This window comes from Mesitornis unicolor, unplaced genomic scaffold (assembly GCF_000695765.1).
Source record: "Mesitornis unicolor isolate BGI_N332 unplaced genomic scaffold, ASM69576v1 scaffold49349, whole genome shotgun sequence".
Taxonomy (NCBI): Eukaryota; Metazoa; Chordata; class Aves; order Mesitornithiformes; family Mesitornithidae; genus Mesitornis; species Mesitornis unicolor.
This window is the reverse complement of record NW_010208913.1, coordinates 15,744-31,212: the sequence shown is the minus strand read 5'-3', so window position 1 is coordinate 31,212 and position 15,469 is coordinate 15,744. Positions and strand designations below refer to the sequence as shown.

The following is a 15,469-nucleotide window of genomic DNA, read 5'->3' as shown; positions in this document are numbered from 1 at the left end:
AAATGAGAGAGAAAAAGATTTCCAGAGTGAGCATGACTAATAACTGCTTTTCAAGAGCAGTGCTGGATTCCTAAGTGCACTTCAAAGGTTAAATTTAAGCCCAAGATTAACCTTAACAGGCATACTAGCTCTAGACACTTTTGTCCTCAGGTTCCTTAGATGTCCTCTTTCAGCCATTAGATATATATGAAATAACACGAGAACAAAAAAACTTGAATTTGGTGGTTTTGTAAAAATAAATAGATATATATATATAATAATGCCTATTTCTATGTGGTTACATAGTGGCTATAATAAAGCATGACGAATAACATCTAAGACAGTGCAATACACTTTGCAATGTTCAAAATCAACAGAATTGAGAAAAGGAGCCTGACATCCACCAGGACTCCACATCTCAGCATTGGCTTTGGTATGCATTGTCTTTAAGGACTGACTTTGCAAGGGGCAAGAGCATGTTTCACCAGAGACCCACACAGACCTTCAGAAGATGGGCAATTCTGAAAATAAGTGGTTGGATCTGTGTCGGAGGCAGCCTCCACCCTCTTCTCCCTACAGGGCTGAGGCCATCTGCTTTCTTGTAAATTCCTGTGAAATTCTCCTGAATTTCGGTGATATGTTGAAACTGCCATTTTTAATCTGGATCAAGTAAAGCTTTCGCTATATTGAGTCAGGTCTAGAAAGGCAAGCAGTAACTTCTGCCAACAAATGGATGTTAGCAGAGATAAATGCCCAAAATGAGGGGTGAACTCTTTCAGTGAAAGATTAAAGTCTTCGTTAGGATTCATTACACATGCAGGCTCATAACATGCATTTTGCGAGGGTCTGTAATAGATTGTCTTCCTTTGTGCAAATGTATTTTCCATTTACTCTCTATCCTGAGCCAAGCTTGAGGCCCAGAGAGAGAGACTGCCCCTTTTACCTCAGCTCAAGCCCCAGGGGTGCTTAACAAAGAGTTTGGCCAGAGGACTGAGAAGTCTGCAAGGTATGCCCGCTTGGTATTGCCACAAAAGAGAACTCAAAAGGTTTTGTGTAGTGACGAGTCTTGGTCAAGGAGTTAGCAGCATTTCAGTGAGAGAGCCACTCATATGTATTAAAACAAAATACATATTCCCCTCATATCCATCATTTTCAGAAAATAAGAGAGAAGCTATCTTAATTTTTAATGCAAATTGAGGACTTGCAGTTCCCATTACGGCTAACAGGTTCTCCATTCTTCCTGATAATGTGTTTAAAAATAAAACTCTCAAAATCTCTTGCCTAAGCAGCATTAATCATGTTAGATCTTAACCATCAATCAATGATTGGCTTTTATGAACTATGAGGTAAAAAAGAATGGGATGTTTTAAAACTGCTGTTACAGATCATGAGCTACAGGCATCTATTTTCACTGTCTCCTCTTAGACTTCAAGGGAGTATTACTGCTGAATATCACAAGGTAGGATATGACTTGCTAACGATATTTGTCCATGTTTCATATAAGGCATCTGTTAGTATTTAAATATCTCATTTCAAAATACCCAAAACTTCATCCAGGTCAGATCCCAGACATATTTCACACACATGGATTAACTGAAGAAAATCATTAAGAGGGCAAACCCCCAAAATATTAGCAAGTATAAAGATGTACAAAATGCCAAAATTTGCATCTCTCATACACCAGCCTGCATCCGGATTCCTGATTTTTTTTTTATTTCTGTATCTTCAGAAGGTATACAAAGAAGGCCATTACATAATCCAGTGTTTTTTATAGCAAACTAAAACTATGCTGAAGAGATTAAATGTTGGAAGCTATTTTTAGCCTAACTAATTGTAACAATTTCACTAAGAACATAAGCTGCAGATGTCTCCTAAGGTAAAAGGCAAGATGATAGAAGAGCTCATAAGACGAAAGGCTACTGACTACAGAAAAATAGCAGATCCAAATTACATTAAATTATGCAATTCTGCCCAACGCTCCCCCTAGTGGTTTTGCCCACAAGGATGAGCATGAAGCCCCACAAACACAAAATCCTCCAGCCTAATGACAAAATGTCCCGTTAATAGGATTAAGTACCTTCTCATCAGATAAGTAGAACATGGCAAAATCCTGACACTCCCAGCAATTAGATCAGAACACAGCCCGACCCCTTCCTGACGCAGGGAGCAATTTTGCAGAGGAGGTGTTTCAGTATTAATGGTAAATATGTTGGGCATTTTTTTTTACTTTTCATTGGTAATGAGTTTTGCATTTCTTCGTAAAGTTAATTGGTCTTTTGCTATAAATGTAAAGGTACAATATATAAGTAACTATAGAAGTAAATCCAGGCTATGAATAAATTCAGGCTTTTAATTTACATATGGAATTGCATGTCCAAGAAGGCTATACTGGCTAACAAGGCAGCACTGAAATACTGTGTTCACTTAATCAGATGAGAAATATAAAGAGTAGTTGCATGGTTTCTAAAAAATAATCCTTTCTCCTTTAACTGCTCTTGGGAGGGAAATGGCCTTTCTTTCCCTTATTTTGTAAGAATTTCTTTCAATTGCTGATGTGTTTGTTTACAAAACTGATCAAATTGCCAATTGCTTGGCACACCAGTTATTGTGTCTGCTATATTATGTATTATCCTGAAGGACAATGAAATGAACTGCATGTTTGGAGACTAGACAGGGAACATCTAGAAATGTTCCTTTTTAAAATTTGGTAATAATGTTTAGCATTAATGCATTTATAATACAACTAAGAACATAGTGTGCAATCAGTAATTAGCAAGTTTCACAAGGTAGAAAAGGGACAGACCGAGCTGCATAAGCTTTTGTTTTTATATATATATGTTCTGATTCTGTTATATCACTGTACAAACTTAGTGGAATTCATCTAGTTAGTCTGAATAGATAATTACAAATGAGGTCAAGCTTCTTACTCATGTGATTTCACTAACGGCATTGATCACAGAAACCATCATTAAAGTAAAAATTAATGGGAACTTGTGTAATACTGAGTAAACATTACACATAGGCATTTGAGCATCATAGAATGCTTACATTTAACTGGACTGACCTGCTTCTTTAACAGAAACAACATGAAGTACTCTTGGTTATTTATAATATACATGCTATGGCTGAACGGTCATCAGTGTGCACCAACAAAGCAGGAGGAAATGACTCTCCGGGAGAACCTGAAGCGTATGTATGCTTTTCTTACCAGGGCTGTGCTGGAAGCCCCTGTGCCAAGGTAGCCAGTCTCCTGATGTATTTTGACTTCCACACTCACTGGTATCCAGAGGATTTGCCTTCATGTGTGGAGCTTAGAAACCTTCATATAGCTGACTACACACATCCACACACACACACAATGGGGAGATAAGAACAACTGGGATGAGAAAGTAAAGGGATTAACAGATAAGCCTCCCCTCACAAAAATATTTACAACATTTTTATAGGTTATTTGGTCCTCCATAGATCACTAGAATTTAAAATGAACCCAAAATTCAATCCAATGGATTTTGAATTATTTTGTTTGTTTAAATAATTTTTGCAAACGTTTGTTCTAGAATTATTTCCTTAGCTGGACTTAATTTAGGAAAAAAAGCAGCTATTCTGCATACAACCACAGTTAAGCGTGGCTTTTCTTTGTAGACAGGAATCTCAAGGGGTTCAGACATGAAATATTCCTTTGCTTCAGTCTATATTAATATTTCTGTAACAAACAAAAAGTTAGGGGAGGAGAAGAAAGATATAAAGGCAGAACATATATAAAGGAAGAATGCTTTTCTCAGGGTGATGTGTTTACTTTGTGGTAGTGTTAAAATCTGATTAAGTGGCTGTATCATTTGGCTTTTTTAGTATTATCTGAAGTGGGAGAGAAGTATGTAGATGAAGAGGTAAAGAAAGCTTTGATTGGTATTAAGCAGATGAAAGTTATGATGGAAAGAAATGAAGATAAGCACATAAATCTGATGAAAACCTTGAAGAAGAGCAGTGAAGAAAAACAGGTAACTCAAGTGCATCTGGTCTTTTTTGATTGTGTTTTTGTTAAGTTGGGCTTATTTTTAATCAAAGATGAGGCATGGACATGGATTTAGCCTACCTCCTGGAAGTAGCACAGCATGTCATTGCGTTTAGGCCAATGAGCAACCCGGAAGGGATCCCTTGGTGTCTCCCCTTTTCTGGGAAGAATGTAAACCACATTGTATGTACACTCTAAGCAGCATATATCTTTTTAAGTGGACACAGGATTGATAAGAAATCTGCTTCTGCCCCTTTTTCTCACTAGCAGAAAAAGGCTCTCATGGCACCTCTATTGAGGTCTCACCGCCTGTCTCCTCGAAGCAGAAGTTGGGCCAATAGACATCCTTAACTAGCGTATCGGTAACCTGGATGTTCACATTTCAGAAGAAGTTAAAACATTAGCTTATATTTGCCAGTTTCCTAAGAAAGAGCTTGCCTGCTGGGGACCCTGTCAGACAGGCTTCAACCCTGAGGGAAGGTTTCAAACTGTGCTGGAATAAAGCCCTGAACAAGAGCAGTGCTTGCCTCACTGTTGCCTCTTCCAGATTGCGTGGTCCTTTTGAATGCTAGAGGTGAAGAATTTCCATCTTTCCTTAGAAACACAGCTTTCTAACCTAGTGGCGTATTGTTAATTTGTCCCTGTGACTAAATGTCTAAGCTATTTCTAAAGTGAAGCTGAAGGAGTGAGCACTAGGTAAAATACAGGTGAGTTACCACTAGTTAGCAAGCTACCTTTTCTCAGCCCATCTGAGCTGCAAGGCAAAATACGTTATCCGACACAACCTTCCTTGAGATTTGAGCTCTCTCATTTTATTCTGCAGTTAGGAGATAACCAGCAGCTGCCTAAGCATAGTAAAGCTGATAGTGATCAGCATGTGAAGACACAGAAGTTCTTCAGTAAAAGTAGACATAAAATGCTCTATGTAGACTCAAACATTACTTTGGAGAGAGAACCTGAGTTTTGTAACATCCAGAAGCCAGAGCTGCTGCAACAGCAATGTGCTGAATAAAGTATCACACCTACTGCTGATTTTAGAAATCCCCTGTTTCACAGAATTCACACCACGGCAACTGCAAGCAACTCTAAAAAGGTGTTTTGTATGGAAGGTCCAGCAGCTCTGCCTCTCATGTTTTTATACACCTCAGGCCACAAGCCAGTTTCCTGGCTTGCTCTGCAAACTTCAGACCTTCAGATGAATATCAAAGCCACAAACTATAATCTGCTCTAGAGAAAATAGAGAGGAACAGAGGAACTTCCAATGTCCTGGTGCAATGCCTAGGCTCAGAGCCATGTGCTCAGATGATCCTGAGAAACAGAAATTCCTGTATATTTTAAAAAAATTACAAAGATCCTAACTATTGCTTTCAATGAAGCTGAAGAAAAATTCCCTCTTGGCCCAGCATCTGGTAGTTAGTTTAAACTATTTGTATTAGCAAGCCAAAAAGTACCTGATAGTTTTCTAATATCTTTAGAAATGCCAGTGATCTACATTGTTGTTTGTTCTTATTAGATGATTTCTAGAACTTACATCTACAGTGACAGTCCATAAAACAATGAATAAATGTGTTAGAAATATCAGAAAATGATTAAACACAGACACAAAGACCATAGTCACTGTCTCCATCAAGTACATTCTGACAGAAATTTTCTGAAAGCCTCTTTCCTACTAAAACACTGCCAGAAAGGAGTAAGACTGACCAATTAAAAGGCTCCTGTCATACTTAGCAACAACTTGGAATATTGTTTGGAAACATAAACTTTTGGAATATCTTGTACTTGCAGAAAGAAACTCATGATGTGTCATCTACTTCAGTAAGAACTTGTCTGTCCTTCCATTGCCAAGTCTATTCTAAAATGCTGCTTCTGATCTGTCAAACTTTGTGCCTGACCTGATGAGGAATGATCCAGTAAATAGAAGCAGCCTTGTAAAATGCATCTTGTCTGCCTTCAGTATGGAAGGAGTGCCTTACACTTCCACAAGAGCAGGAAGAAACCCACTCACTACAGTCTTTCAATTAGCATAATCCCAAAGAGCCGAAATTCTATACTTTTGCATATTTCTGCATTAGAGAAAGAATTTATGTATGGCAAGGACCTAGCCTTATAAAATATCAGTCTCTTAAAGAATAGAGCAAAGCAACAAAAAAGGGCTATTTGTGGAACAGATGAGTATTGCAGATATATGGAGAAAAAAGTTACGAGTTGAGCACATAACCTTGCAAGAGGTTGAATGCTTCTTGTGCAGAAAGATGTAGGGTTTTTTCCATAACCTCAAAGATCCAGGTAGACTGTAGAGATCTGTTTGGTTTTGTAGGCTGTGCCCTCTGAGAGATCAACATCAGAAAAGCCCTATAAGGAAAAGTTCTTCAATTTTCAGTTCCCTCTTCGTGTGAATGCATCTGAGAAGACAACCTACACTAATGGTTACAGATTAGCAAAAAAAGGAGCCATAAATAGCCCAAATGAGTAATCAACACTGGGATAAGTATTTAGAATATTAATCTGAAAATTGCCCTCAACTGAATATATTTTTCTTATTTAGCAAGCCTTGCGACTTATGGATGAAGTAAAGGAAAGATTAGAAGAAGAAGAAAGACAATGTCAAGTATCCTTGAAAAATCTATGGGATGAATGTGCATCTTGTTTAGAAAGCACCTGCATGAGATTTTATACTACTTGCAAACATGGTTTGTCCACATTTAGAAGAAAGGTAGGAAGAAATTTTGTATCTGGGAAATATTCTTTGTATTTCTATCTAAAACCTAACAGTTTTAGAGAGAGAACATCTTATTTTCTCAATGGCCAGATCTGCCAGTTATATCAGGTTACTAAAATTAATTTGATTTGGAGGGTCTGGAAATGTGAAGTTACATGGCAGAGGTTACATGCAATTATAGTCATTGAACATGAAGCCAAAATGAGTTTGGTTGCACCCTGGCGTGACTCCATAGACACTGATTATTACTCTGACTCCAACGGAATCACTCCAGATACACAGTGTTGTCTCTCACAGTAGGACTTGCATTAAGATGCTCAATAACTGTTTGTGAAAAATACCACATAGATTCTTTATGGTCCATCTGAAAATCAGCACAGTTAAAAGTATAGATAAAATTAGCAAAATTCCATGAGAAAAAAAAACAAAACACCATTCTTTCCTATATTTATTTTATTTTAAGTCTACTCTCTGAGTAACAAAATAGCTTTAAAATGCTTCACTATTTTCTAACAAAGGAAACTGTCAGCAAAGAAGATTCCCCTAATTCTATGAGAAAGAAAATATGTTTTCCTGCCTGGCACATTATTATTACAAGATTTAACAAAATTGTAATCACATTTTTATTTGGGCATATGCTTTAAGTGCAGCTTAACAACCAAAACTGTGCAATTACTGCTACTGAAATTTTAGCCAGATTACCTAGCTTCCACATCCCCAGGCACTGGAAAATGTAATAACTTAAAAATTAAAAATGGTGTGTTTCAGAAGTGACAAGCTTCAGAGAAAAGATGTTTAACATTTGTGCATATTCCTAAAAATATTCAGGTAAAAATGTGGAAAATATTAAATTTAAGACTTCTGGATTTTTAGATACCTCTCATGGATCCCTCAAATGTATCTCTTGGACTTTCTCAAGTCTGTGGATGTTAGGTTGAAATTATTGCAGTAGAAATTATATACTGCACTGGTACTGTCTTTGACCCTCTTGGTAACTTCCTCAGTGAGCTATATGGTTCATTTGAAGCATTCAAAGAGAGAAACGTGTTGTGACCTAAATTGTTTTTTAAAAAGGGGACTAAAAAAAGAGGACACTTGGTCTCTTTCATCATCAAACCATGGACAGAGGGGCACTGCTTCACTGATTTTAATGGGTTTCAGTTTGCAGAAGGACATAAGGACTTGGCCATTAGTAAGAGAGGGTAGGGAGTCCACAGATCACAGCAAGAACAATCATTTTTCTACACTATACATAAGAACCACAGAAATGTTTCCAAGATAAAGTCCAAATTGTTGGAAGAAACCCAAACGCCGAGACTAACTTTGCGCCTCCACAGATTAAAGGTCAACTGACAACCCTTTTACTCCAGATCTGATTTGGAGCTAATGATTTAGACTGAATGTACTTTCACTTTTTAGAGTCTAGTGTCTTAATTACTTTGGAGAATATGACGTGATTGCAGTTATTAAGAGTGCATTGTTTCTATGGGTATTTGAAAGAAAAAAACCAGAGCCACTTTCCTGAGAGATGAAAAACTGATAACTCCTCAGCCAGCTGATCTATCTCCTTCTTATACACAGGTTGAAGATTTTTTGAGGAAAATACCTCCACTTGTTTTTACTTTTCATGAGGATCAAGGAAAAGACATCCAATTTAATGAAAAGCCTGAGAAAGAGGATACCCAGCTAGTAAAAATGGAACATTTATTTAGCCAACTATTATCGGACATGGGCTCCATATTTGACAGAAGTTTCATTTTTTTCAAGCAGATGCAAAAAGAATTTGACCAGTCTTTTCAGACATATTTCATGTCTGATTTGGACATGAATGAGTCCCCCAGCATGCCAGCTTTACCTGAGGACACCACCAGAAACGACGGCTCACAGAAAGGCTGGGGCATACCTGGCTTTTTACAGACAGTTTTTGATTTCAGTAAGACAGTGTTTGAAGGTGTCAGTGAGGTGATTACTGAAGTATTTGAAGAATACAGAGAAAACAGAAGAGATGTGCCAGAAGAAACCAGAGGCAAGTGTTAGAAAATTAAAATCAGCTGCAGTTGACAGTGACATGACATCAAATCCCATAGGATTGCTAAACTATGATTAATGATTCAGTTTGCGGTATGGCAGTGTGAGATACAGTATGGAATATCTGGAGGCTTTCTTGGCTAAACAGGCATGTGTCAAGGATAAGTTTATTGTTTAAATTAAAAGGTACAAACCACCTAGAAATCTCAAAGAAATGTCACAGGGGTCCTGCACAGCCTGATTTTTCATGGCAATTCTCAAAACATTTGCAGAAATTCCTCAGGAGCTCTTGAAATTGTCATGGATGCAAGTTTTCACAACACTGGCTGACAGGTCTGATCTCAGCATTTGTCAGGATATGACCTGTATCATTTCATATTGACATGTCACCAATTCTAAAAAGTGTGATATGTCAAGGCATATCCCTGCCCTTGCCAAATGACATTAAGCTCAGCCAGACAGCTGCAAGCCCTGTTCTAGGCTACCGTGGCAATGCAGCATGCCAATCAAACACAAACCAGACACCAGGTTTTCCAGTGACCAGAAAGATTCTGAGTAAAACATTTGTTTCAGCACATAACTTTCAGTGGAGGTAAAAAAAAACACGGTCAGCTTTTAGAATACAAATAAGCCTTATTCTTTGTATCTTACTTGTGTAAATAGAAAATCAAGTATCCTTCAAATACATGCTAGTGCCTATCTATGAGGAGATCACAGTAAGCACATGCCATAACTCTGTGTGGCAGGTGACATAACCATTATACGGTCATCAGGAAATAAAAAGTTAAGTGATTCTACAATGGCATTTTTTAATTTTTCCTATATCAGGACCCATGCTACCTCAGAAATAGGCTTTGGTGCTGTGTTCCTCTCATCTAGCTGAACATGATTATGAAACATCTTGAGGTCTAAGGGTCAAAAAGATCTTATTAGAACTCACATGTTGTAGAAATAATGTGTAATATTAGTGATTGTTTGGCTATTAGTGGGGAAGGGAATATACTGTAGTGGCATGGATTCCTTGAAGGAAAACATAATTTGCATCTTCTCCTGATATCTACTTTTTAATGTTTTATTCCTTTTTTTTTTGTATTGGGGGAGGGGGATTTATGCCAGATATTTTGGATTAAGGGCAAGAAATTATATTCTAGCACACCGAGTAGGTAACAAACGTGTATTTTTCAAGACCCTAAGCTTAATGGCAGTCTAAAAATACTGTGACTTCATTCTAGATCCTGACAGAAATGGCATGTTCTCAAAAATTGTGTCAGGACGCCGGAGACCTCTGTGCAGAGAGCTTCGGGAGAACTCCTCTGGATGCCCACAGTTTCATGAGAGATGTCAGAAATGTCAAGACAATCTTTTGCATGGTAAATAGCTATTTTCCTTTTGTTTTTCCTGTAACATGTTGATCACTCATTTTGTAGATTTTAAGGCTGTCATTTTGTACTGTGCTGTTTCTATATTTTTGGAATGAACATTTAGTCATTGAGGTTTTACTGTAACTACGCATACAATCACTATTCCTCATTCCAGATTCTTTCAACTACCTTTCCCCACTGTCTCCACAGAGTGTCAGTATAACTCAGTTGCTAACATACTGCTGGAAATCCAAAGTTCTACACTCTGTAAGAAAATATTTATATATTTTGTCAGAGTAGCCATCCAACAGAGTAGCGAGAGGTCAGGAGGCGATTGATCCTGCCTGGGTGCAGGGGTGCTGAGCAGAAGGTGAGGAGAAGCTCAAACTCCTGATACTCGCTTCTCCTGCATACAACCAGATGTAAGGTCAGGTAGCATTCAGGTACTCACAAGGGACGCAAGCACTGAAAAGCTTCTCATCTCAGCAAACAGGGCCGACAGGAAGGACAAAAAGGTGATTGCTTGTCAGTACATGAGGACATGGCAAAGCCCTGGCACGCGCTCTACATGGGCAACTGGAAAAAATTCAGACTGCATCATTTAGAACTGCTCTCAGGACTCTCACTGCAGCATAACACATCTGTGTTTCCAGAATTATTTATGTCTTAAAAGCCACAGAATATGGTTAAACCCAAACGTCTTCAAATCTCCAGTGTGGCAAATACTAATAATCCATTTTGAAAGGACCACTTCCATCTCACTAAAAGTATATTTTTGCCTACAACTGTGTATTACATAAAAGAGTCTGTATCTGTGGCTCATAGGAGCCTGAAGATGTTCCTTGACAAACCTATTTGACAGAGAATAAATTTAATTTTTCCATAGTATTTTTTGTATAGGTTTAATATAAAGTTCATGTTTAAAATCCATATTTTAGTAAAGAAAAAACCATCAATGTTCAGTTCTGAATTCATGGCAGATGATACTAGTGACATACTGATGTCTAGGTATTGCTAGATAAATATGAGGCCTTAACACTCAACAGGAATAGTAAAGTACACTACTTTCTTGTAATAACCTATATACTTGGGATGGATTGATAATGGAATATGAGAAAATTTTAAAAAAGTATAAATTGCTGTATGTAAAATCTACCAGTTCTTATTTAGCATAATAGAAGGTCTATGGCCATGAAATATGATCTAAACCTTAAAGTACTCGGAAAGCCATTGTAATACAGCAAATGGGATAATTAATCCATATAGTCACTATGTGCCTGAACTAAATCCACTAAAATAGGCCATCAAGAATTACACTTATTTTAGCATTATTTCAACACCAACACAAAACATGCCTCCTTGCTAGATTTTTTTACCGTTTTCTGTATTTCAAATAGAAAAGACTTATTACTTTTCTATAAGCTTCATGCTGGCTGTCTTTTCTAACAGATTGCCCAAATGTTCCCGAACTGCACATAAAGTTTGATGAAGCCTTTAAGCTGGTTAATCTCTCAGGAGAGCAGTATGAGCAGATTCTCCAAGTGGTTCAGCGTCACACAGAAGACACTTCCTACTTGCTGAACAAAATGAAAGAAAGATTTGGGTGGGTGTCTGAGTTATCCAATATGACCATCGGACCAGAAAACATTTTCAATATAGTTAAGGTAAGGGGTTGCCTTCCAAAGGAAACTATTGCACAGTGCAGTCTTTGACCTATGCTTTGCTCATACTTACACTCTTGGGGATTGTGGATGTAAGTACATGTGTACTGTTCGGGTTTTACAACTCAAAGTTCCTACTCATCTTGAATTTATGCATACTTGACAATCCCTTGATGAGCTGAAACCTCAGAGATTAGAAACTATTTTCCTCTAAATCCTTTTAGGCTGATGGATGGCTGACAGGCTAACCTGAATCACTGTCTGATAAGACTAAATTGACACTGGCAGATTCAACTGGCCTCAGATCACCTTCCCAGACAAATTTCATTGCACCAGTCAATAACACATCCTTATTGGATCACTGAATACCTAGCTATATGTCTGTGTCTGCACCTATATATCCCAAAGCTCAAAGAAGACAAATTTTATGCAGGTCATTGTAGTGGAAGCTGCATATCTTTAACAGCATCTGTCAGTACTCCAACAAATACATCATGATTAACTGTGTCTCACAAACAAGACTATATCCAATGTAAATTCAATCCATTTTCCTGGGCAAGGGACAAATCCTATTCTCCCTTCCAACTCAGAATTCCAATGTACTACTATTACTACAAAACTTTATGCGAAATGATTAAGCAATCCACCAAAATCAGGAACAAGGGGACAGGCAATATTTAAGCACACTTTCCTAACCGAGTCTGAGCTATCGGCTCTAGAAAAATAAAGCTACAGAACTAAGCCTGGCTTAGAAAAACACACAGGAATGAATAACTTCAATCACACAACCTTTGTCTTGAAATCAGTGGGACAACTCACATACAAGTTTTCATTAGGAGATCAGAAGCTCTTTATAGATGTAGTTCATGGTATAAATATCAACACGCAATTCTTTAAGATGGTCTTGCAGTGCCATTTCAGCTTTTCCCATCACCTACAATAAGCTGTGGCATAAACTCACCCACTGACTTTTCAGAAGAAAGTAATTTAAAGAAAGTAGACAAGTTTAAAATATTCTATTTAATTTTCCCGTATTAAAGACAGTAGGCACAGTAGGTATAAACAAACCTGAAAGTATGCAGTAGTTTGTAGTGTCTGAAGTACTGATTTTTTTCTCTTCTAGGTGGTACCTGGGGATCCGACTGGTAAAAATGAAACAGTGGTAGATGTAAATATTCTGACTTCACCTACTTTCACCATTAAAGTTCCTCCCAACTTAGACCCAAAGAGTGCTGAATTCATTGAATACATAGCTGGGAAAGCACTGCAACTATATAAGCAGAATTTTTAAGTGGTAAGTTCATTTCTTCTCCTTTTATAGAGAATGCAATTCATCATAAGGCATGTTTACGTTGCAATGAACTTTAGTTGGAACAGGATTCAGTCACGGTATATACAAGACCATCTCCTCAGAAATGACACACTGACTGAGAGTCAAACAAGCATTATGGAAAGCAAAAACAAATGGTCAATGTTCTAGCCTGCAAAACAGAGACATGATCATATTGAAAGACTTGACTTATTTAACTATGAAACCCTCAATCTTTAAGTAACATCTGGGATGAGGTAACGTGATGATAAATGTTTCTTCAGAAAAGGATTGCCTCACAACCACAGTCTAGAGCCTTGGCATCAGAAATCATATCTTTGTGTTCATTAATCACAAATGAACTGGAATCACCACTATTCATTAAGGTTTTTATTTTAGGTTGTGTTTAAGAGGATGCTTCTTATTATTTATAACAAAAAAAGGAGTGCAAAGTTAGAATCAGTACCAGGACTTGAAAATGCTGTCTTACCATACCATTTTCCCATCAGCAGCACTCTGCTTTGATTACGTGTAAACAGTCTGTAGTTTGACTCGTAGGAATGTTCATGAAAAGATCCCTCTCATGAGCTTCTAACCATTTTTGTAGAAAGGGCTCACAGAGGGACTCTCCATGTTTAAGAGGTTTCCAGACAGGGAGGGAAGAACCAGGCGGAGAGGCAGGGTTAAAAAATGCTTTGTATTCTCTAACCTCATGGTGAATCTAGAGGAAAGATGGGGTTTCAGGTGGTATCATGCTGCTGTGGGGGTAGCTGGCCACACAGGGAAACCCAGTGTACTCCGGGGTGCGCAGCTCTGGTGGCCTCTTAACTCCCACAGATGGCTCTCCTAGGGGCCATAGCCACAAAAAGCGTGAAACCTACAGACAAAGCATTGCAGGGTCCCCTCAGTCTTCTGAGGAGGTACTAGATTTAGATGTGGCTCATCTTCAGGTCATGGGTGCCTGACATCTTCATCTATGCAAATAAAGCTGAGAACAACCTGAATGCACACAGAAAGTCTCAGGAGGCATGTTAAAAAGGATTCAACATTAACAAAATAGATAAGGAAAAGAAAATTTCAGTGTTTTTTATTGACTCTGGCTATTCTTTTGAGGTTAGACTCATAATTTTTAAACAGATGAAAGAAATCACTTCCACCAGAGAAATCACTTTCTCCAGCTGAGGTGGGCTGCGGAATTTAGATAGAATATATTAAGACTCACCATGAACTTTGATTAGGTAAAAATTGGGGAAATTATGTGTATATTTAAAACAGAAATTTAAAAACATATATCTATAAACATATAAGACAAAATGTTCAGCAGAGTTTCTCTACAGTTTTCCTTCAAAATTCTCTGTAATACATATGCAGTTATTGATATATACTATTTCAGAGAATGTGAGACCTAAGGCCTAATGTGAAAATAATAATTTCCTTAGACTGATTATGATTTTTAGCCTGAATCTTAGTCTGGCTCTTATGTGCAATGTATCTTGTGTAGCCATTTCATACCTAAGAAAAGTAAGTGGCATTAATTTCCAAATCACAATACCATTTTACGTTCAGTTTGCACAACAGATTCAGGATGCATTAAATCATGATGAAAGCAAAGAGTTAAAACTCAGAAAGACCTACAAGAAGGGAAAAAAAATAAAAAAAAAAATAAATCACAGAATCATAGAATACCAGGTTGGAAAGGACCACAAGGATCATAATCTGTTTCAGTCTGGTTTTTATGTCATGTGTGTTTCTACAGCAGGGTACTGATACATTCCCCATCCACTTATTTTTTCTAACATCTTTTTCTCAGTCCAAAATCAAAATGTTTAATCAATTTTTTTTTTCTCCTAGGAAAGAAAATGTGTGAACTCTTTCTTCCTGAAATCCAGTATATACTCCTTAGGTCAAATACCCCTAATCTCAACGTACAGCTAATTGTTAAATGACTGTGGTTAAAATAGTTGCATATAAATAAAATTTTACTTAATAAATATTGTGACATAAGAGCTAGCAACCGAAGACTGTAGAAATCTTTTAATTCAAAACCAAATTCAAATCCATTTTAATGTTCATTTATTTACACAGAATGTTATTTATGTTGTAAATTAGGTAATCTTCAATAACCAGCTATGGCCCTGCTTATGCAAAGATTTAAGAAAATAATCAGCTGTAAGCATACAAATAATCCCTATTTGCATACTTAAATTCAAGCACATTTTAAGCCTTTTCAAGATTGGTCCCTACAGATGTTGCACATTCAGCTAAGTCTGAATCAACCAGATTTCCATATGCATGTAGCATAATATTTTCCAATGAAAATATTCCATTTCTTTTTTCAGTTGCTTTTGATGTTCATTGTGTACATTAAATTACTTTTCTGAATATGCAGTAATGAGTAAG

At 37.3% G+C, this 15,469-nt stretch overlaps 1 protein-coding gene across 1 annotated transcript; it reads left to right on the top strand.

Annotated features, from left to right (window-relative positions):
- The first annotated feature begins 2,091 nt into the window (after positions 1–2,091).
- Positions 2,092–15,313, top strand: CLUL1 (clusterin-like 1 (retinal)). Its single transcript, XM_010192676.1, has 9 exons — positions 2,092–2,179; positions 3,059–3,168; positions 3,829–3,977; positions 6,537–6,704; positions 8,292–8,736; positions 9,971–10,108; positions 11,549–11,763; positions 12,884–13,054; positions 14,921–15,313. The coding sequence occupies exons 2-8, from the start codon at positions 3,066–3,068 to the stop codon at positions 13,049–13,051; spliced, it is 1,386 nt and encodes a 461-aa protein (XP_010190978.1). The 5' UTR covers positions 2,092–2,179; positions 3,059–3,065; the 3' UTR covers positions 13,052–13,054; positions 14,921–15,313.
- The last annotated feature ends 156 nt before the right edge of the window (positions 15,314–15,469 follow it).